The 21,797-nt window shown below is 31.8% G+C and overlaps 1 protein-coding gene across 2 annotated transcripts in view; it reads left to right on the forward strand.

The window, feature by feature from the left end:
- Nucleotides 1–21,200, forward strand: part of LOC145303421 (obg-like ATPase 1) — a 54,547-nt gene extending 33,347 nt beyond the window's left edge. For both annotated transcript variants that reach the window (XM_080144750.1, XM_080144751.1), the window contains exons 7-12: nucleotides 3,585–3,659; nucleotides 4,360–4,457; nucleotides 9,322–9,462; nucleotides 14,435–14,531; nucleotides 18,342–18,464; nucleotides 20,808–21,200. In XM_080144750.1, the coding sequence (XP_080000876.1) occupies nucleotides 3,585–3,659; nucleotides 4,360–4,457; nucleotides 9,322–9,462; nucleotides 14,435–14,531; nucleotides 18,342–18,464; nucleotides 20,808–20,915 (642 nt within the window). In that variant the 3' untranslated portion in view covers nucleotides 20,916–21,200. The remainder of the gene's footprint in view (nucleotides 1–3,584; nucleotides 3,660–4,359; nucleotides 4,458–9,321; nucleotides 9,463–14,434; nucleotides 14,532–18,341; nucleotides 18,465–20,807) is intronic.
- Nucleotides 21,201–21,797: the final 597 nt, after the last annotated feature.

Consider the following 21,797-nt stretch of genomic DNA (forward strand, 5'->3'; position numbering starts at 1 on the left):
GCGCATTATTAGCGCTATTTTGATAATAATGGCCAGCAATTTGAACATTTGCAAACATGATTCTTCAATTACATTTGTCTTCTATATTCAAAGTTATTTCTTTTTACTACCAATTACTTGGCAAAACTTGGTTTTATAAATAACAATTAAATACAAATGTACCACTCCATGTTTATATGATAAGTATATATTGCCGCCAACATCAACCAAAGGCAGCATAATACATAACATATGCATTTTTACATAATAGCATTTTTATGTTGGAATCATTATGATCCGACTCTCCATGTCTGTTTGATACAATAGTTAACATCTTATTAAGAATATGTAATTAACAAATATATACTAGTAGTTCCACCTGGCTTTGTTCGGGCCCTATGTATTGTTCATAATTTTATGCGCATATGTATATATTAAAAAGTGTGAATATGTATGGTAATGCCTTTCTATATAATAAGCTTCCTTAACTACCATAGAGAAAAGTTGGTAAAGACCGCAGATATCAAATTTTTAAAAAACTTTGACCTCGATTCTGACCACTTAACATTTATTGTTTTGAGCTTAAATCAATTAAAATGTTTGACCCATGTCCAAGAAATCTACATCTAAAATTTCAAGTGTTTAGACCCAAAATTGGCAGAGGAGTTTAGTAGAGTCTGCAAAAGTCAACTCTTTCAACTTTAACCTCTTGCCAGACAAATTTTCACCCAAAAACTGATTAAAAAGCTTGCTGCATATCTGAATACCCTTTATGTAAAATTTCAAATGTTTAGAATTGGCTGAGTAATTTGTTAGAGACCACAAAGGTGAAATTTTTTAAACTTTGATCCCTTGGAAGCCAAATTTTCAGCAGAAAAACGATTGAAAAGCTTGCCCTGTGTTTGAATACACTTTATAAATTTCAAATGTTTAGACTAAAAATTGGCTGAGTAATTTCGTAGAGACCATTGATCAATTTTTTTCAAACTTTGACCCAAATTATGCCCCCTTAACATTTATTGTTTTGGGCTCAAATAAAATTATAAAGTTAGATCCCTGTCCAAGTAATCTATATCTAAAATTTAAAGTGTTTAGACCCAAAATTGGGGGAGGAGTTTGGCAGAGTTCTCAAAGGTCAAATCGTCAAACTTTTACCCCTTTACCGCCAAATTTTTGGCCGAAAACTGATTAAAAAGATTTTCTCAAATCTCAATACCTCTTATGTCAAATCTTGAGTCTGAAGACTGAAAATTGACAGAATTATTTGGTAGGGAAATGTATACAGACACACACACACACACATTTTCGCTTTTATAGGTAGATAGATAGATAGATAGATAGATAAATTCACTATTAATCTCAAACCCAAAATTATTTGCTATTTACTATTATTCTCAAATCCAAACTTATTTACTATTAATTCACTATTAATCTGAAACCAATATTATTTGCTATTTATTTACTATTTTTTCAACTCCAAAATTATTTACTATTAATTCACTATTAATTTTAAATCCAAAATTATTTGTTTTTTATTTACTATTACTCTAAACTCAATTACTCTTAATCTCCAACCCAAAATTATTTCCTATTAATTTATTTTTACTCTCAAAACCAACCTTATTTACTACTTGCATTTCTGCCCGGCTTTGCTCGAGCCTTTTTATACTGTTCATAATTTGCCTTACGTGTGAATATACGTTTATGTAAAATTTCAAATGTTTAGATCAAAAATTGTCTGATTAATTTTGTAGAGACAGCAGAGGTAAAATTTTAACCTTTGATCCCAATTTTGACCCCTTAACCTTTATTGTTTTGGTTTCAAATCAAAATAAAATGTTTGACCCATGTCCAAGTTACCTACATTTAAAATTTCAAGTGTTTAGACCCAAAATTGGCAGAGAAGTTTGGTAGAATCTGCAATGGTCAACTCTTTCAACTTTGACCTTTTTGGTAGCCAAATCTTTGCCCTAAAACATATTAAAATGCTTGCCGCATGTCTGAATACCCGTTATATAAAATTTCAAATATGTAGACCCAAAATTGGCTGAGTAATTTGCTAGAGACCGTAAAAGTGAAATCTTTTGAACTTTGACACCTTGGCAGCTTAAATTTTCGACTCAAACTGATTAAAAAGCTTGCCCTATCTCTGAATATCCTTTATGTAAAATTTCAAATGTTTAGACAAGAAATTTGATTTTTTTTTTAACTTTGACCCCTTTAACATTTATATTTTGGGGCTGTAATAAAATTATAAAGTTAGATCCATGTCCAAGTAACCTACATTTAAAATTTCATTTGTTTAGACCCAAAATTGACGGAGTTTGGTACAGTTTTCAAAGGTCAAATCATTGAACTTTGACCCCTTGACAGCCAAATTTCTGGCTGAAAACCGATTAAAACAATTTTCCCAAATCTTAATACCCCTTATCTCAAATCTCGAGTCTGTAGACCGAAAATTGATAGTTATTTGGTAGGGAAATGTACACAGACAGATGTACATTTCCCTACTAATTCTGTCAACAGACAAACATTTTCACTTTTATATATATATATATATATAAAAGTGAAACTGTCTGTCTGTCTATATTTCCCTACACAATAACTCTTATCAATTTTCGGTCTACAGACTCAAGATTTGACATAAGGGATATTGAGATTTGGGAAAATCTTTTTGATCGGTTTTTGGCCAGAAATTTGGCTTTTATGGGGCCAAAGTTCAAGGATTTGACCTTTGAGAACTCTACCAAACTCCTCCCCCAATTTTGGGTCTAAACTCTTGAAATTTTAGATATAGATTACTTGGACAGGGATCTAACTTTATAATTTTATTTGAGCCCGAAACAATAAATGTTAAGGGGTCAAAATTGGGATCAAAGTTTTTAAAAATTTGACCTTTGCAGTCTCTACCAAATTACTGAGCCAATTCTTGGTCTAAATATTTGAAATTTTACATAGTGTATTCAGACATAGGGCAAGTTTTTAAATCGGATTTTGGCTGAAAATTTAGTTGCCAAGGGGTCAAAAGATTTTACATTTGCGGTCTCTCGCAATCTATTAAGCAAATTTTGGGTCTAAACATTTGAAATTTTACATAAAGGGTACTCAGACACACAGCAAGCTTTTTAATCAGTTTTTGGGCGAAAGTTTCGCTACCAAGAAGTCATGGTTGAAATAGTTGACCTTTGTAGACTCAACCAAACTCCTCCACCAATGTTAGGTCTAAACATTTGAAATTTTAGATGTAGGTGGGCTGGACATGGATCAAACATTTTATTTTTATTTGAGCCAAAAAAAAATCAACGTTAAGAGGTCAGAATTGAAGTCAAAGTTTATAAATTTTTACCTCTGCAGTCTCTACTAACTTTCCTCTATGGTAGTTAAGGAAGTCTATTATATAGAAAGGTATTACCGTACATATGCACATTTTTAATATATACATATGCACATAAAGTTATGAACAGTATATAGGGCCCGAGCAAAGCCGTGCTGATCTGCTAGTATATATTAGTTATAGATTTTATACTTTTATTAATATCTAGACAAAATTAATTCTTTTTTTTTTTCTTTTTTTTTTTTATTTATTATATTGCTACTTACTTCAGGACACTCTCACAAAAGTGCTTTCAAATCTTGAAGATAATATACTCACTCGAAAAAGTATTTGGAATGCAAACGAGGTGAGTCATTTACTTTATTAATATTTTAGTTTCATTTAAAAAAAAAATATGTATTATAAAACTTGAATCCTTCACAGATATCAAAAGAATTGTAATATTAAAGAGGAAATTTAAATTTATTGATACAGATGTGTTTTTGTAAAATAAATGTAAGTTTATAATAAAAATGATGAAAAATATTAAAACGTGAGAAGTTTATTATTAAAGTGTTTGTATCATAAGTATGACAGTTGTTCACAAGACAAAGAGAATATATTTATGTTCAAATCTTAAAGGAAGGGGGGATCTTTTAAGGCTAAAGACTCATTTCAAAATCAAGTAGAGGACCGTTATAGAAAGAAAACAATCCCTTGGCCGGGCCAAAAAAAAGGTGAAGCAAACTGCTTTTGTGGCAGCTCTTATCTTTGGCCGTTCATCGTCAGATGCTGGGGTTGGGATCATCCTTCATAGATGCTCTGATAAATGGCTTGTATGCTGCCCTTCTCAGCTGCAATTTGGCATCGGTGTTGTAACAAAACATGTTTTGATTCAACAGTTCAAAAAAATAACCCAGAACATTTCTTGTGAACAAAAGTAATTATTTTGAAGAAAAATCTTGTTTTATTTTTTGCCAAACAAATTGAATTGAATCATGACTTGCTAAACATTTGAACACATCGCTCCAGATTACTAAAAACTATTCTTTTCCTTATCTTTCCAGGTCGAGATTTTGAATCAGCATTTACTGCTTACCGCAAAGCCTGTGATATACTTGGTCAATTTGTCTGAGAAAGATTTTCTACGTAAAAAGAACAAGTGGTAATGTTTTTGTCTTGGATAAGCAGATCTCATGGTTAATTTTTTAAAATCTATTCTGCGTGTGTAACTCTAAATAAATATGATTTGTAAAAAAGTATTTGGCACTTGTACAGTTTAATCAAGACATTAAAAAATGAAAATATTGAAAAAAGGTCATATTATATGTATCTGTTTTGGACTGAAGATCTCAAAAAAAAATTTCACTTAATTTGATCGGGTAGTTTTTTTTTTTTTTTTTTTTTTTTTTTTTACAGCGGAAAAACACGTCTTTATGACAGCACGTTGAAGGTCAACATCTTCAAATTTTTTGAACACGCCATGAGGAAATTTAAAGCACTGGCACTCCCCCCCCCCCCAATCTTTCATACTAGCTTTTTCTTCCTAAAAATCAAACCTTTTGCTTGGTATCATAACAAATTGCTTTTTCGCTGTAAAAAAAAAACTACTTAGTGAAATTTTTTTTCAGAGAACTTCATTCCATAACAGATACTAATTTTTAATATTTTCAATTTTTATGTCTTCATTAAACTGTAATTAATATATTTAAAATAGTTAATCTTTATTATTATATAAATAAAACTTTGGTCTGTAAACACATGCCATATGAACTCAATATGAACTCAGAAACGGTTGGACCGATTTTTTTTTTTTTAATTTCACACGAAGGTATTTGATGTATCTGGGAGTGTTCCTACATAGGTTTTGTATCAGAATGCATCTAAGTATCAATTAAAGAAGGAAGTCAGATTTTGATTAAAGTTAACATTTTTATACAACCTAACATCACAAGTGCATTTGAGAAATTTTATCACCACACAAGCATCTATTACTTGTCTCACATTCCTTGACAAGGTTCAAAAGAGAGTCGCCAACCTAATATGTCCCGAACAGTCACCTAGGCTTCAACCTCTGTCTCATCGATGAAATGTTCCATCCTTTTGCCTCTTTTATAAGTATTTTAATGGTAGGTGCTCCAACAAACTACAAGCTCTTGTACTCCCTCAACCTAAATACCCAAAAAAAAAACAACAAGCAGTAAAATCCCATCCGTACACAGTAGAAATCCCCAGATGCTAGAAAGACTTCTGCTCTAATAGTTTCTTCCCTAGGATTGCTAGACTTTGGAATTTCTTTTCTGGTTCCTCTTTACCTGATTGTCCTGACATGCAGAAGTTCAAGTATAATGTAAACAGACATCTTGCTGCTCAACTCCCTATATAGTATCCTTGCACTTTATGTCCCATATAGTAGCCCCCTACATCAAAGTGGCACCGTGCCTTGTTTGGGGTGAAAATGCAAAAAAAAAATTTTTTTAAAGCAAAAAGGCTTGGCGTATAAAATCAACAGTTGGTTTTTTTATAAGACAGGGACGCATTTGAAATAAATGTTTATTTTTAAAGCACAATTGAACCATGATACTTGATTCTTATACGTTTAACTTTAATTCAAGCGATTAAGTAAAAATAATTTCATAAAATTAACAGTTGGTTCTTTGATAAGACAGGGGCGTGTTTGAAATGAATGTTTCTGTTTAGAGCACAATTGAACCATGACACTTGACTTTTGCATTTTAAACTTTAAGTGAAGCCATTATTTATAGATAATTTGATAAAATCAACAATAGATTCTCTACAGTGCAATGTAGATTACAATATATTGTGAACTAAGTCACTGTAGGAAGGCATGTGAAGCTTCTTCCCCATACACTATGGGAGAGGGGTACTCTAACTAGAGCAGGCAATTAATTGATTTGATTAAAAAATTGTCGATTTTACTAATTTTTATGACAATAAAAGTATGAGCGGGTGGAATATTTGTTGATCTTCCTACCTTGGTTACATGTTAAATGCTAATATTATGTGTGAACATTCTATCACTGTTCACTGTTTTATTGCTTGGGAAAGGTGTGACAATCCTTACATCTAGGCAATTTTTTTTTATTGTTATTTCACCTCAAACAAGGCACAGGGCCACTTAGTTGTGAGGGGCTACTATTTGGGACCAGATTTGCAAGGGTACCATTTATGGAATTGCGCAGTGAGATGTCTGTCCACATTACACTTGAATTTCAGCATGTCAGTCAGGGAAGCAGGGGCCGGGAAGGAATTCCAAAGTGCAGCAGTTAGAGGGAAAAAGTTATTCGAGTCGAAGGCTTTGTGGTATCTAGGGATCTCTACAATGTAGGGGTGGGATTTTGCTGCTTGTAGGGTTTTTCAAGGGTATTGTCGTTGAGGAGGTACTAATGCTCAGAGTTCATCAGAGCATTTGCCATTGAATATTTCAAGATTCAGGACAAAATTTTTTCAGCCTGTATTTGCTCCACCATCTTGTATCACAGTGATCGCTCGTCTGAGCTCCAATCTCTGGTCCCCCCTCGCCAATCTTTCACGAAAAACACCAGTCTAGCTGAAACCACTGTCAATAATTTTCCCCATTCTTTATCTGTGCCTAAATCAATACGTAGATTTCATGAACAAAGCTTCTTTCTTAGAAGTGCATGCCTGTGGAACTCTGTTCCGTTTGCCTGTTTTCCACCTGACTACAACTTGGATATCTTCAAGTCCAACATAAAAAAATTCCTGATGAACTGCCTCCTTAAATAAGACACTTTATCAAATCTCCAATATTAACGATTACTACGATACTATCCCATTGATTACTGTACAAGCAATAACCCTTATCCCTGAGTGGCTTTCAGGCCTTGATAAGTGGTGACCTCCATGTAAAAAAAAAAAAAATAAGATGTATAATTGTTTCATTAGGATGACCATGCTATTATCAGGTGGATATAAAGCAACAAACTGAAGGAATGGATTCATTTTATTGTGCTTCATCGGAAGCTTTGTATTGGTGGGATTATGGATACATTATGTATTCAGCTTCTCAGGTCGTTTGGCTATCTATAGTATGTCACCTCTTGTAACAATTTCATAATGCTGGGTACCTCACACACTAGGGAACATGGTAAACCGAGAAAAACATGGCTTAAGTGCATGAATTGCATTATGGAGAGCAGATGCAAGACATTTCCTGGTGTTGCTCACTGCAGAGTTTAGGGCATTTGAAGCACCTTAAATACCAAAAGCAGATGAAGATTATCAATAATTTTGCTAACGTCTCAATTAAACTAATCAGTTCACTTACATTACTTGAATTTTTTCTTTGTTCAAAAATCATCTTTTTGACAAGTACTGAATTTTTCCTTTCCAATTTCTAAAATTTCATCTATTTAATCTTCAATTAAGAATACTTTTTTTAATCAAATGCTTTAAATGTATTTTTTGAGATGCGTAAAGGAAAAAAATAATTTGTATTTGCAATATAGACTTTAATGTAAAAAGATAATCCTTGAAATTCAACAGAATATTATGTTGACAACAATGTTTGTGTTTTGATTTTTTTTTATATAATACTATCTTGGAATCATTTTATGATTATTTATTTTTGAGAATTAATTTAAGTTAATTGTTTTTGTCCAGAATTCTATCTATATTACAGAACAAAACTAAAAAAAAAAAAAACTGTAATGAAACAAAATATATTCCAAAAATCACATAAATTGATTGAGTAGTTGGATTTTTATAAAGAAAATCACTTTTAAGGAATTAATGGGAATTTGTAGGCATTACAACATAAATAAATCTGGCAAGTTTGAATGTAGGCATTACAACATAAATCGGGCAAGTTTGAATTATTGTTGAGTTATCTCCTGTGTTTTCAAAATGATAGACAAGACATCGCTCTTTGGTTACTCATAAAATTTGTTTTTCTTATTTAAAAATAAACTACTGTATCAATTTATATGATTTTTAGAATATGATATTTTTGTTTCAAGTATGTACATCATACTGATTTTTTTTTATTTAATATTGGGAGAATTCTGGACAAGAACCAAGATAATTTCTGTTATGTTGTGGAAATATATACGTCATGTTATTGTGTCATGTTACTAAATGTCTATCTGAACCCCAAGTTATCGTGTTGCAGTCTATTTATGTTACATGCTCATCTAAATGTGTTGTGTACGTATGTGTCAGACATAACATAAACACATAGATGTATTTCGACATACCTCATCAATTTTTCAACTGCGTCGTTGATCTTTTGGTCCACCTGGAATTCATCTGTTCTTGGAGGGAAGCTGGAAATTGTTTGAACGAATGCATTTCATTCCAAGATGATGGCTTGTTTTATATAGTTTTTATTCACTTTCCAGGTGTCAATCGCAGAAAGATGGAAAGTGATTATCTTTCCTTGGGTGGTTAATTCTAGGTCTCCATTCTGAGTACGTCAGCTTCCTCCCTGGTGAGAGGGGCGACCTGTTAAACCGTCCGCCCTGCTCAACATCCAAATTCCAACTCGACTCTGTTCAGTCAACCCGAACATGTGGCAACAACACATCCTTCTGGTCAGCTATTTTTAGAGCTTCCAGTGCAATTTGTCCATTTTGCCCCTCAATATGTTTTGACAACTTTTATCAAAACATACCTTTACATCTCCTCTCTTGTTTACCTCACCAGTTAGATAGAAAGATAGATTGAGATAGATTGATAGCTAGATCAAGATAGATACACATAGATATATAGATAGACAGATAAATAACAGATAATTTCCCGTGTTCCACAACTATATAACATTTCTAATTATTTTGAGATCATTAACATGTAATGCCGAAAGAATAAATATTTTCAATACGTTCTTGTTAAATGCTGGAAAGTGTTATAAACAACAATGGAGAACGTATTATCCGTTAATTATTTTTATTAAACTTTTTAAATTTTAAAAAACGGTGAGAACTTGGTTGTCAACGTTTTACTTAAAAAAAGAAATTATTGCTGATTTGTATTTCTTTATTATTTTTTAGGCTTGCTAAAATCAAAACATGGGTCGATACTCATGATGCGGGAGCCCTCGTTATCCCATTCAGCTGTTCTTTGGAATTGAAGCTTTTTGAAATGGATCCCGAGGAAAAAGAAAAATATATGAAAGAAAACAGCTGCACGAGGTAAGAATATTATTTGTTAAACAAAAATGATCATATTGCATATTTCTAGCCACAAAAAAAAAACACTAAGATCAATAGAAATGTTTGTCAAAAAAAAGGTATCTTTGAATGCATCATATGCATAAAATTAATCTATCATAAATATACCTTCACACCATACGACAGATTTTGCTCAATATATCATGCCTAGCGAGAAATATGGTAATAATAGATATTGGTATTCATGCATAATATAGACCATGCTGAAATAATAACCTAACAATTTAATAAACCCAGTGTTAGCATGGGGAGGGAAGAGAGTTTTTTGTACTTTCATCAGTACTTCTGCAGTTTAAGTCCTGTTTTTCCATGAGTCTCACTCTGTAACACCCGGCGGATGACAAAAACTGGCCTCGAAAATGCCAAATGAGCTTATTCACTGAGAAACCGAGTGGCAAAAAGAGACGCGAGCAGATGACATCAAATTGCAAAAAAAAAAAAGAAAGTAAAGGGAATGGTTTCATTGCACTTCAAACAAAGTCTTTATTTTTGTGACAAGGAAGGAAAATGAAATGCTTTCCTTCAACCGACAGAAACTGCAATCCCTAAGGAAATAGCCTATCTTCAGGAAACCGCAAGTTTCCCCCTCCGCTAAAAAACGTGTAACCCTAACCCTCTTATAATAAATGTGAAATATATTAAAAAAAGTGTTTTCAAAAGGAAATTTTTGCAGAATATACATTTCAAAAAAGTACTGTTGTTGTTTACAAAAAAAAATAAAAACTTTTCTTTAAAAAAAAATTCAAAAGTGTTCAAAAATACAAAAAAAAATACACCTTTTCTTTGAAAACAAAAGCTTTACGAAAAATAATAAAAAAAAAAGATTAAATTAAAAAAACTGTTCTTTTTTCCTTAAAGCAAAAATACTTTTTCATTAATTAAAAAAAAACAACTTTTCATACAAAAATATTTTTGTTCACTAATTCAAAAAAACAACACTTTTATTACAAAAGAAAAAAAAAAAACTGTTGACAATTAAAAAAGCAGTAAATTTTATGAATTAATTACAGTAGGTTGTTTATTTGAAGTAATTTTTTTGTTTTTCTATTGACTTCTGTTTGCTTGGTTTTTGTCATCCGACGGACATTGCCAATTGAGACTTACAGAAAAATCAGATTTAAACTGCAGAAGTACCCTTCCCTTAACAATTTAATCTATATATTAATAGGATAACGTGTGTGTAATTTATTTTGTGTCGTTTAATTGTCACGCTTACATCCAAGTGATTGCTGTTTAATTGTTATGGGCTTCCATTTCTTAATCATTTCGTAATAAATAATTTTACCAAGAATTCTGAAGTTTTGATTTCGGTTTCAATTATAGCTGATGGTACTCCAGTAATCTATTTTTTTTATAGATAATTTTATCAAGAATTCTTCATAAGTTTTGGTTTCGGTTTTGATTCAAGCTGATGCACCCAAGTCATATGGATATATTTCTTTTATTTTTGAAATTGCAACTTTATAATATATAAAAATTGATAGAACATTAACTTTATAATAATACTAGCATGGGTGCCTGGCGTTGCCTGGGTGTTTGGAGGTCTGTGTTGAGCAAAAAAAAAAAAAAAGTGGTAGTAGGAAGACAGGCTCGAACCCGTACTGGGAAGGAGAAAAAGAATGGGAAAAAAAGTGACGTCTTTGCTATTACGACCACCGCCAAACCGGAAGTGATGTAGGTTTTAAATAAGGCTAGACAATCGAAAGGAGAGGATGACTTTCGAAATTATCAGCGAACAAAGCGACCCACCCTGTAGAAAAGTGCCCAGTTGAAGGTGAAGATATTAATGTTTTTAGCCAATTTTTCAATATTTGTTGTCTGAAAGGCCGAACTTCAAAACGATACTGATCTTGTAAAAATCCGTCGCCTCTGTCAAAAGTTTTAGGCACATATGCAAACATACATACATACATAAATTTATATATTGGTAGCTCAAATTTTCGACCCGAACCGATTAAAAAGCTTGCCCTATCTCTGAATACCCTTTATGTAAAATTTCAAATGTTTAGACCAGAAATTGTCTGAGTGATTTGGTAGAGACCAAAGTGGTCAAATTTTTTTTAAACTTTGACCCCTATTATGACCCCTTAACATTTATTGTTTTGGGCTCAAATCAAGTTATTAAGTTAAATCCATGTCCAAGGAATCTATATCTAAAATTTCAAGTGTTTAGACCCAAAATTGTCAGAGGAGTTTGGTAGAGTTCTCAAAGGTCAAATTGTTGAACTTTGACCCCTTAACAGCAAAATTTCTGGCTGAAAATGGATTACAAAGATTTTCCCAAATCTCAATACCCTGTATATCAAATTTCGAATCTGTAGACTGAAAATTGATAAAGTTATTGTGTAGGGAAATGTACACACACACACAGACACTTTCACTTTTATAGATATATAAATACATAAAATCTGCAAAAATTAAAATATCATATTTAAGCGTACTTTATGACCGGCTACAGCGGGCATCCCTGCTAACTTAGATAAATACTTTTGCAGTTTTAACAAAAGAGCTACAATGATATCAGATCATGTCCATTTATGCTGAACATTTACAGAATGCCAACATCAATATATTACATATGAATGAGTTCCCTGTGAAATTTCCACAGGTCCCACTAGTAAACAGAAAAATACAGTAAAAATTTAACTTAAAAACCTGTTTTAAAAAAGTAGCACAGTTCATATTATAGTACCTAGACATTTTCTTTCATTTTATTAAATTTAAATAAATGCTTTTTTTTTTTTTTTTTTAATACTATGTTTCATCTATATTTATGATACTAACAAAAATATGCAACCAGAGGTCACATGTTTTTGCTAGTTTATCACTCCGCCACAAAAAAGAAGGTAGTCCCTGGGAGGATGGTATCATCGCTACAGAACAGATACTACACCCCCACTTCCAAAAAAGGAGGTAATGCCTGGGAGAATAATAAAAGAACATACTATACTACCTCATCTAAGGGAAGAGATAATGTCTAAGAGGATGATTTCATGGTAACAATAGGTATGACGTTATTCACCACGCTTGTTAGCATTGACAAATACTGCATTAGTCTGAAATAGTGTAATAATCTAAATTAAATACTAAAACACAGTATTAGGTCGGTAACTTAGTACTGAATTTTACCAAGTACTTTATCCACCATGCCATGGATCCTTACATTGACTGAAGCATTATGAAATAGCACTTAAGATGAGAACAGTAGACTGATTAATCCAAATAATATGAATATTTGGCTTTATATATTACAAAAAGATTGTGTTTATATAGAGCAGAGGTCTCCAAAGTTTTTGAACCTAGGGTCAGGTGGGGGCATATTGCTGACTTTCAAGCTACACAGGCCAAAATAAAAAAAATTACATGGACATGTTTTATACGGTTTTGTTAATTAGCTCTGCTTTTTAATAAAACTGGCTCTCTAAAAAACCTCATTCTTTTAATTTTCTGATCAGAAAGAAAAACCATCACACCATTTTCAAACATTTCCATTTAAAAAAAATTTTTCCTGAATATTTTTATGTTTTCCATAAGAGTTCTACAGGCTAGATTGAAGACTTTGGCAGGTCGTACGTAATTTGGCCTGCAGGCCATATTTTGGAGACATCTGATACAGAGAATAAGATACTAGATACGATCTGCCACATATGTGACTTTACCCCAGCCATCCTCTTTACCCATTGTTTGACAACAATGAAGAGTCTGATTCTATTTTCGGAAATATAGGCAGCATAATGTAGTCTTTGCTGGAAACACATCCCCAAATCATCAGTGTTTGGGAAAACTTATCAATTGCTCACCCACAATGATAATATATTACAATCAGGGGTGGGGGCTGTAGAAGTTCTCAAGCAGCCACTTCTTAATTTTCCTTGAGATGTGACCCAGAGTTAAATCGGCGCTAATGGAGTTCAAAACGATTATGCAATAATCATGACTATTATAGCATCAACTAAGCAAAAATAATCATTTTTTTGCAGGAGATAATTTGAAACACTGAAATAATCGATCAAACAATGAAACACTTTCAAGTAAAAAAAAAGAAAAAAAAACTCTTCTCCATAAGAGCTTAGTCCCAGAACTAAAAATGAAAAATGTTGAAACAGTTTACAGGGGTGAAAAAAAATTGGAGGATGGGGGGGGGGGTATACTTTTTTAATAATAATAATAATTGCTGAAGCAATTGACGATTTATTATTATAATTAAATCGGTTAATAATTGTGAAATAAATTATGAATGAATTTGTATTGATATTGCAAAAAAAAAAAAAAAATCGAAACTTCGGTAATAGTCAGCTAATGTACTTCCTAACTTCTAGTGTGTCTGCTACCGGAAATGATGACAAGGCAAATTAGTTCCTTTACTTTTTTCTCTCTCGTTTATATCTCCCCTGTGGATATACTCTTTTTTTATTACATTTTTCTGATGGTTCTTTTTTTATTTAATAATCATTGAAAATATTTTTCGTATTTATTTTAACTCATTTTGATTAAGAATTATTGAAATTAGTTTTGTTTCTTTTAAGAATTGTTGAAAGCACTTTTGGTGCTTTTTTTTTTTTTTTTAAGAATTATTGAAAATGTTTAAAAATTATTGAAATTAGGTTTGTTTGTTTTTTTTTTAAGACTTATTGAGAACATTTTACACTTTTTTTTTGCTTTTTTTTTTAGAATTATTGCAAACAAGTTTAAAAATCTTTTTAAGTAATGAACTATTTAGCTCATGAAGCAATGCCAGCCATAGAACTGTGCATTCTACAGTTCCAGGAGCTCCTGAGGTGTACTTTCCAGAGAATGCCAACAGAGCTACTCTGACACCTTTGTAGACTAGAGTGCATTTTTCCTGATTTTTCAAAACCTTTCCTGACTTCTTGAAGAGGGAATAAATAAGACTAAGGAATATAATGTTTCGATTTTTTAAATTTTTTTTCAGTGCGATGGATAAAATTATTGTGCAAGGTTATAAATCTCTGCAATTAATGTATTTCTTCACAACGGGTAAAGATGAAGTGAAAGCCTGGACCATTCAAGTAAGTTCAAAGAATTTTTATTTATATCTACATAATAAGTTATTAAAATATATGATATATGGCAGTTAGGCTACACAGAATCTTCTATGTTTCATCATAGGGAATCAGGCTAAAATAGTGTTTCCTTACGAGGATAAAAAATTAGTACTTGGAGGGGTCATTGGATTTTTATCTGTTTGTTAACTGCACATAACACCTTACTCATGTTAAGAATAAGTAGATTTGAAAACCCTTTTTAAAGAATGTGGCAAGCTGGCCTAATGGTTATCGGACTTGACTCATCGTCTTTAGGTTTTTGTTTCAATCTCAGCTTGAGTATTTTTTTTTTTACTAACAAGAAGTGAACTGTTTAGAAAAAACATAATACTTGCATGCATGTTTCAGTTTCTTCCTGTTTTTTTTTTTTTTAAGAATTTAAAGTTACATTTAATACCGGGCAACACTGAGTACATCTCCTGATATGTGTATATATATATATATATATATATATATGTATATATATATATATATATATATATATATATATATATATATATATATATATGATAGGAATAATGGAAATAGTATTCCAATGAGATTGAGATGAAAAAGGAGCAAACCAAGTTATATGTCAATCAACGTTTTGTCTTTATTGTTAGACTTCTTTTGGATGAATAAATTAAAGAAAATAAAATATCAGTACAATATGACTTTGTTCTATTTCAGAACAGAAAAAAAGTTGTTGACATTATACTTGTTGTGAAAAGGATGACAGTTATATGACGCAAAAAAAAAAAAAAGAAAAATTTTACTCTATTCATAACACTAACTTTTTTTGAATTTCAAGCGACTTTTTTTATTCTGAAATAGAACAAAGTCATCCTTTTCACAACAAATATATTTTCAAATGTTGTACTGGTATTTTATTTTCTTCAAGAAGTTTTACAATAAAGACAAAGCATAGGTATATATGAGCCAAGATTGTGAATCCCATGATAGAAACATTGATTGAATTTTAAAATATGTGTGAGATACGTTTGAAACCCAAATTACAACACAATATTATGAAAAATAAACACTGATCTGAAATGGAACACGTACATCAAGTCTGTTGCCAAGGTCGCAGGAAAGATGGTGGGATCCTTCTACCGCTCCAGAAGATATCTCACTACTGATGTAATTCTCTATCTATATAAAAGCCAAGTACGGCCAAGGATGGAATACTGTTGCCATATCTGGGCAGGAGCTGCCAAAAACAGCCTATCATGCCTTGACAGAGTACAAAATAGACTTCGTGGTTTAGTGGGGGATGCCCTTTTCTACCCTGCAACCCCTCTCCCACAGAAGAGACGTTGCGAGCCTATCCTTGTTTTATCGTTATTTTTATGGCAGGTGCTCATCTGAACTCCAATCCCTGGTCCCCCCTCGCCAATCTTTCACGAAAAACACCCGTCTAGCTGAATCCACTGTGAAAAATTTCCCCCACTCTATATCTGTGCCTAAATCAAAACACGGATTTCATGAGCAAAGCTTCTTTCTTAGAACTGCACGCCTGTGGAACTCTGTTCCGTCTGCCTGCTTCCCTCCGGACTACAACTTGGATGTCTTCAAGTCTAATGTTAACAAATTCCTAATGAACCGCCCCCCCCTAATTAAATACTTCATAAAATCTCCTCACTAACGTGATGTACTTGCAATAACCCTTATCCCTGAGTGGCTTCCGGGCCTTGATAAGTGGTGATCACTGTGTAAAAAAAAAAAAAAAAAAAAAAAAAAAGTTATACGCCTTCCTCAAAATTTTATACTTTTTTTTTTTTTTGCCATAATGTTAAGTTGAAGAAAAAAAAATATCTTCTGGCATTTCAAAATAACACTGCAGACAGACAATACGCCAATACGCGGACTTTTTACTAACTGTTTTTTTTTTCTTCAATTTAACATAGCAAGAAAGAAAAAACAAAAAAGGAAAAATGTATAAAATTTGGAGGAAGAAGTATAACTTCAAAATATTAATTTTAAACAAATAAATATTTGTTTATTTTTCATAATATTGCGTTGTAATTTCACTTTCAAACCTATCTCATACATATTTTATTTTAATATATATATAAAAAGATACCAGGATGCCTGGACAGTCCACAGAATTTTATAGTTATTAAAATTTATTAGTCAGACTTTGTGGAGATTCCATGATGGCAATTAACAGGATTCTATTTGTGGCAGTTAATTGATCTTAGAACAATTCATTTTAAAATAGGTAAAATCCTAATTTTTAGCAACCAGCAACACAAGATCATGTTTGCCAGTGAGGGGTTACTTGATTGTCATGGGGATGTTTCTAGCTCTACTGGTATGAACAAACAATATTCAAAAACCGTAGGACATATCTCAATCTGTTAGTGTGGACTTCTTGGTTGTTGTCCAATTCAGATCATTGCTTCCTGGGACCGTTCTGGCTGTGATATTTGCTTGGGAGTGATTTCTGGCTGTGATGTCTGATTGGTGGTGACACATGAGATGCAACACAGATTTGTAGGAAAAAAAACTAACTACTTTATTTTACAATATTACGTGTTTAAAAATAGCTATTAAATTATAAATTATTTTTTATCCTAGTCTAGGCTGCCCTTAGCTAAGTTCTGTAAAATAGAATCTTTATGCAACAGGTTTCATCACTCAGCAAAAATATTTGTGTTATTACGCTGAGAGTACCTAACAAAAGTGCATTTCATTTTTTGTTTGCATTTCATTTTTTTGTTTGCATTTCATTTTTTGTTTACATTTCATTTTTATTTACATTTCATTTTTTGTTTGCATTTCATTTTTTATTTACATTTCATTTTTTGTTTGCATTTCATTTTTATTTACATTTCATTTTTTGTTTGCATTTCATTTTTTGTTTACATTTCATTTTTTGTTTGCATTTCATTTTTATTTACATTTCATTTTTTGTTTGCATTTCATTTTTTGTTTACATTTCATTTTTTGTTTGCATTTCATTTTATTTGCATTTCATTTTTTGTTTACATTTCATTTTTTGTTTGCATTTCATTTTATTTGCATTTCATTTTTATTTACATTTCATTTTTGTTTGCATTTCATTTTTTGTTTACATTTCATTTTTTTTTTTTTTTTTCATTTCTTTTTTTTTTTTTTTTGCATTTCATTTTTTTGCATTTCATTTTTTTACATTTCATTTTTTTTTACATTTCATTTTTTGTTTGCATTTCATTTTTGGCAATCAGATGATTTCATTTTTTAAAATGGGTGTGGAAGGTCAAATGAAGATATAAGTATATTATATGCATTACCCATTGTTGTTTCTACCAAATGTTTTATCCAAACACAACTTCCTCATCTTCAAACTGAGATCTGAGTGTAGTATTCTATTTTCGGTTCTCAGTTAGCGTAATTTTTATTTATTTTATTACATCTAAAATATCTTTTTAGGTTACTAAATAGAAAGCCAATTTGGGTCATAAGTTCCAAAGACAATAGATTTTCATTTCATTTTCTAGGTAACCATGAAGGAAAGATACCCCCACTCTAGCCACCTGTATCTCACTAATTGCCTTAATCTGTTCCACACACACACACACACAAACATGCATACACTTTTTGACCAATCAGAGCTTTGTATTTCTTACACCTTCACACCTACCCTACCCTATTCATTATCTAATAAAGCAAATGAAAGTAAAAGTGACTTTTAAAAGCATCTTGATGATCTTGGGTGGCAGAGTACAGCAGAAAACAAGTAGATTTACTTATTACATTCATATGTATGTCATACTTCTCATTTTAAATCATTTCTTTAAAATTTATTTTCAGAAAAATACAAAAGCTCCACAAGCTGCTGGTAAAATCCATACAGATTTTGAAAAAGGATTTATTATGGCTGAAGTGATGTCCTTCAGTGACTTCAAGGAACATGAAACAGAAGTTGCAGTAAAAGTGAGTTCACTTGATTAATATGTATAGCGTTTGAATTACTAATTAGACACCATCATCAAGGACAGGCAATCTGATATAAGGATACTTCACCCTACAAGTAAACCCTAACCAAATATTCAAAATAACATAGTATTCAAAGCTCAAATAAGACCCCCTTGACATGGCTATGCATTGGTTTATATGAGGAATGGTGCAACTTCACTGAATATTCCACCAGACCACATGAATTCTCTCCTGGAATTCAGTAAAAGATCACAAACATCATTAAGTGGCCAATTGAGGAGAGGAAAATTAGTGTTCTTCACTAACTCAACTTTGAAAGATGAAGAATTTTTATTGAACATTTGGATATCTAATTATGTCATATAGAAATAAAGTGATAGTCATAGTAAAAGATAGCTTGATTTCTGAGAACTTACTGAAGAAAAAAAAAAATTAATTAATTAAAGGGACAAATAACTGTCCATATTATTTTTCACAAGTTATCTCCCCCTGCAGTTGGGTAGGAACTCTCTAACAAAGAAAATCAATTTTCTGAGGAAGGATGTGTTATCTCACCAAAATCAGCATTAATAATACATTTGAATTCATTTTCAATACTGTAGTTCTTTCTACAATAAAAACAAAGCAAAAAACAAAGCAAAAGTAAGCTGTTAGTTTCAGAGAGAAATTTTAGTAAATTTATTCATTATGAAATCGATTTTACAGGAATCTACAGATCTAATTCGATTTCATCCATAACCCCCTTCTCTTTGCTCAGTTTTTTAATCAAATAAGCAATTTTTTCATGTGTCCATGTTTTTAAAAGCTGTTAAGAGTTCCTATTAGAACAAAAGTTAAAATTGCCTTAGGATTTCTCCTCCAAGGACAGAGAACATGAAATGTGCATCAGAACTTAGGTTTCTGAATTTCTGAGATGAGGATTAGTTATTCATATTATTTGGATTCTTCGAACTTCATTTTCACATTTCGGTTGATGTAACCTCTGACCTTCTTTAGGTGTATCTTGTCAAACTCACGAATGTTTCTGTCAAACTGAGGAATTTATTTACTTCACGGGAGTAGTATGCTCTCGTCCTGTCAGCCATGACTGGATAGAAGTCCTAAGTAATTCACAATTGTATTTTTTGGTCACCCACATTGTGAATTGAACCTTTTACAATTGATTTTTTCCAAGTTCTCTAACCACTGTACCATGGGTTCTTGTGAGCAACTCTAGTACAAATTTTGGGAGCCTTAAATCTGATTAGATTGTCAAATAGAAAATGAACTTAATAAAAAAGCAAAAAATTTAATTTAATTCTTGGAACATTTTTTTCTAATTTTCATTCTCTCTCTCAGATGAATATTATGAAATTATATTGTCATTATGCCAATAAAAATGTATCACACAAAACTTTATTGTTGGGCCTACAAAACAGAACAAAATGTAAAAATAAAATATTGCCTGACCCCATGAGAAGACAATAAGGTTAAATAACTCGGTTATACTTGTTAACACCCCTGACTGATAATCTTGCTTATAACTTAATATTGATGCTGATAAAAATTTTAATTTTATTTGTAAATAGATTTTTTTCAAATTATGTAGGTCATTTGGGGTGATGATAAATTTCTTTTAACAAAAAGTTGCATTAAGGTTATTTAAGTAGATCATATTCGTGCATCAAATTTTGAAAAATCAGAAGTTGAAATTCAGTCATATAACATTGGGTTCCTTTAACTACAAAATGGGGTCAAGTAATAAGTTTCGAATTATCAGGAAAATCAAATAATTCTAGAATCGTGGCTGCATTAAGTTTCACATCTCAGAGCATCTTTTTTCATCACCAACTTTGTAAATGTATAAGTAGAACTTGTAAGTTAATTAATCATTCAAAAGTGTTAGATATAATTAAATACCCAAATAAGGTAATAATATGGAGGAACCGTCATGAATAGTAACACATTTCTTTACACATCTATATAAATGCAATTCAACTAAATTTCAAAATGGTCTGAGGTAAATTATTTAAAAGTTACCTCCCTTGATCTCAACCTTCATTAGCAAGTCTCTACAATGAACAGAATTTAAATTATCATCAAAAGTGTGACTTTCACTTCACCATTTTCTTGGTGTTGATCTAGATATCCCAAAATTAAATCAGTTATGTTAAACCATGATCAAGAATTTTGACCACATTCAGTGATGATTGGTCAAGTGATGTGACACAAAAAAACTCAACTGAAAACATAACCTCCTAAATATAATAATCTAAATTTTTATTTCAATAGAAATCTTTTATTTCTAATTAAAAAAATGGGAAAAAAAAAATTAATTTTAATTTAATTATTTCTTCACAGGCTGCTGGCAAATACAAACAAAAAGGCCGGGATTACATCGTTGAGGATGGTGACATCATCTTGTTTAAATTTAATGCCGGTGCTGGACTATCATCAAAGAAAAAGTGAAACGTTTCTTTGGTTTTGCTCTCTCGTTGTTTTTTAAATGAAAAATCAAGCGAAACTTCCTGGATTTCTTGGCATTGTTTCCAACCGGCACGATGCTTACCTGTTTTGTTGGTAAGAGATCAGGGTTAGCAGAGTTCCATCATGGCTGAGACCACTTTTTTTATGATTGCTTTTGATTCATTGGCCTTTTGGATGAGGGGACTCTCACTTTGCCTATGGTCAACCTCCACACCCTTTTCCAACCTACAAAATTTTAAATAAAAAAAAAAAAAACTACTGCGTTTACTTATTTTGTTTGACTTTTTCATTGTTTTTATGTCTTGCAACTTGATTATTTTCTATCTGTACAGGTGAAGGCTTGAGCAAGAAATGTTATATAGTGTTTGTGTATATTTGCGTTTTGAAAATAATCAGCTCTGAAGCAAATATTTTTGGGTCTTTTGAGTGGTGAGTTTGGGCCTTTTTTTTTTTTTTTAATCTTTTAAGTTTCATGCTAAATTAAGATTTTAAATTCAAAATGCTATATATCTGGATTGCCAGAAGACTTGTTACGAGCATCTATCACATGTGCTGGCGCTTGCTTGTGCCATTTTAAAGAACTGCACAGGAGTTCCACAGCAAGCTGCATGAGCTGCACGATCAACACAAATTACACCTAAGGAGATGGACACTTCACGGCGGTGTTACTGTTGTATAGCGCCAGGACCCCTAGGTTGGGAACGGTCGTTGTTAGTTAGTTCCCCGCTGCAACAAAAACCAAGTAGCCGTCTTTTATTGATCGTCTAGTTGTTTAGTTTTCTGGTTGTTATGGTAATGGCTAAGACGGCAGAGTTATTTCCCCCTTGACTGTGCATTTTTTTCCTCTCGGCTTTTCTTCGGCTG

Source organism: Euprymna scolopes, chromosome 19 (genome assembly GCF_053919585.1).
Source record: "Euprymna scolopes isolate OS-2025 chromosome 19, ASM5391958v1, whole genome shotgun sequence".
NCBI classification, from domain to species: domain Eukaryota; kingdom Metazoa; phylum Mollusca; class Cephalopoda; order Sepiida; family Sepiolidae; genus Euprymna; species Euprymna scolopes.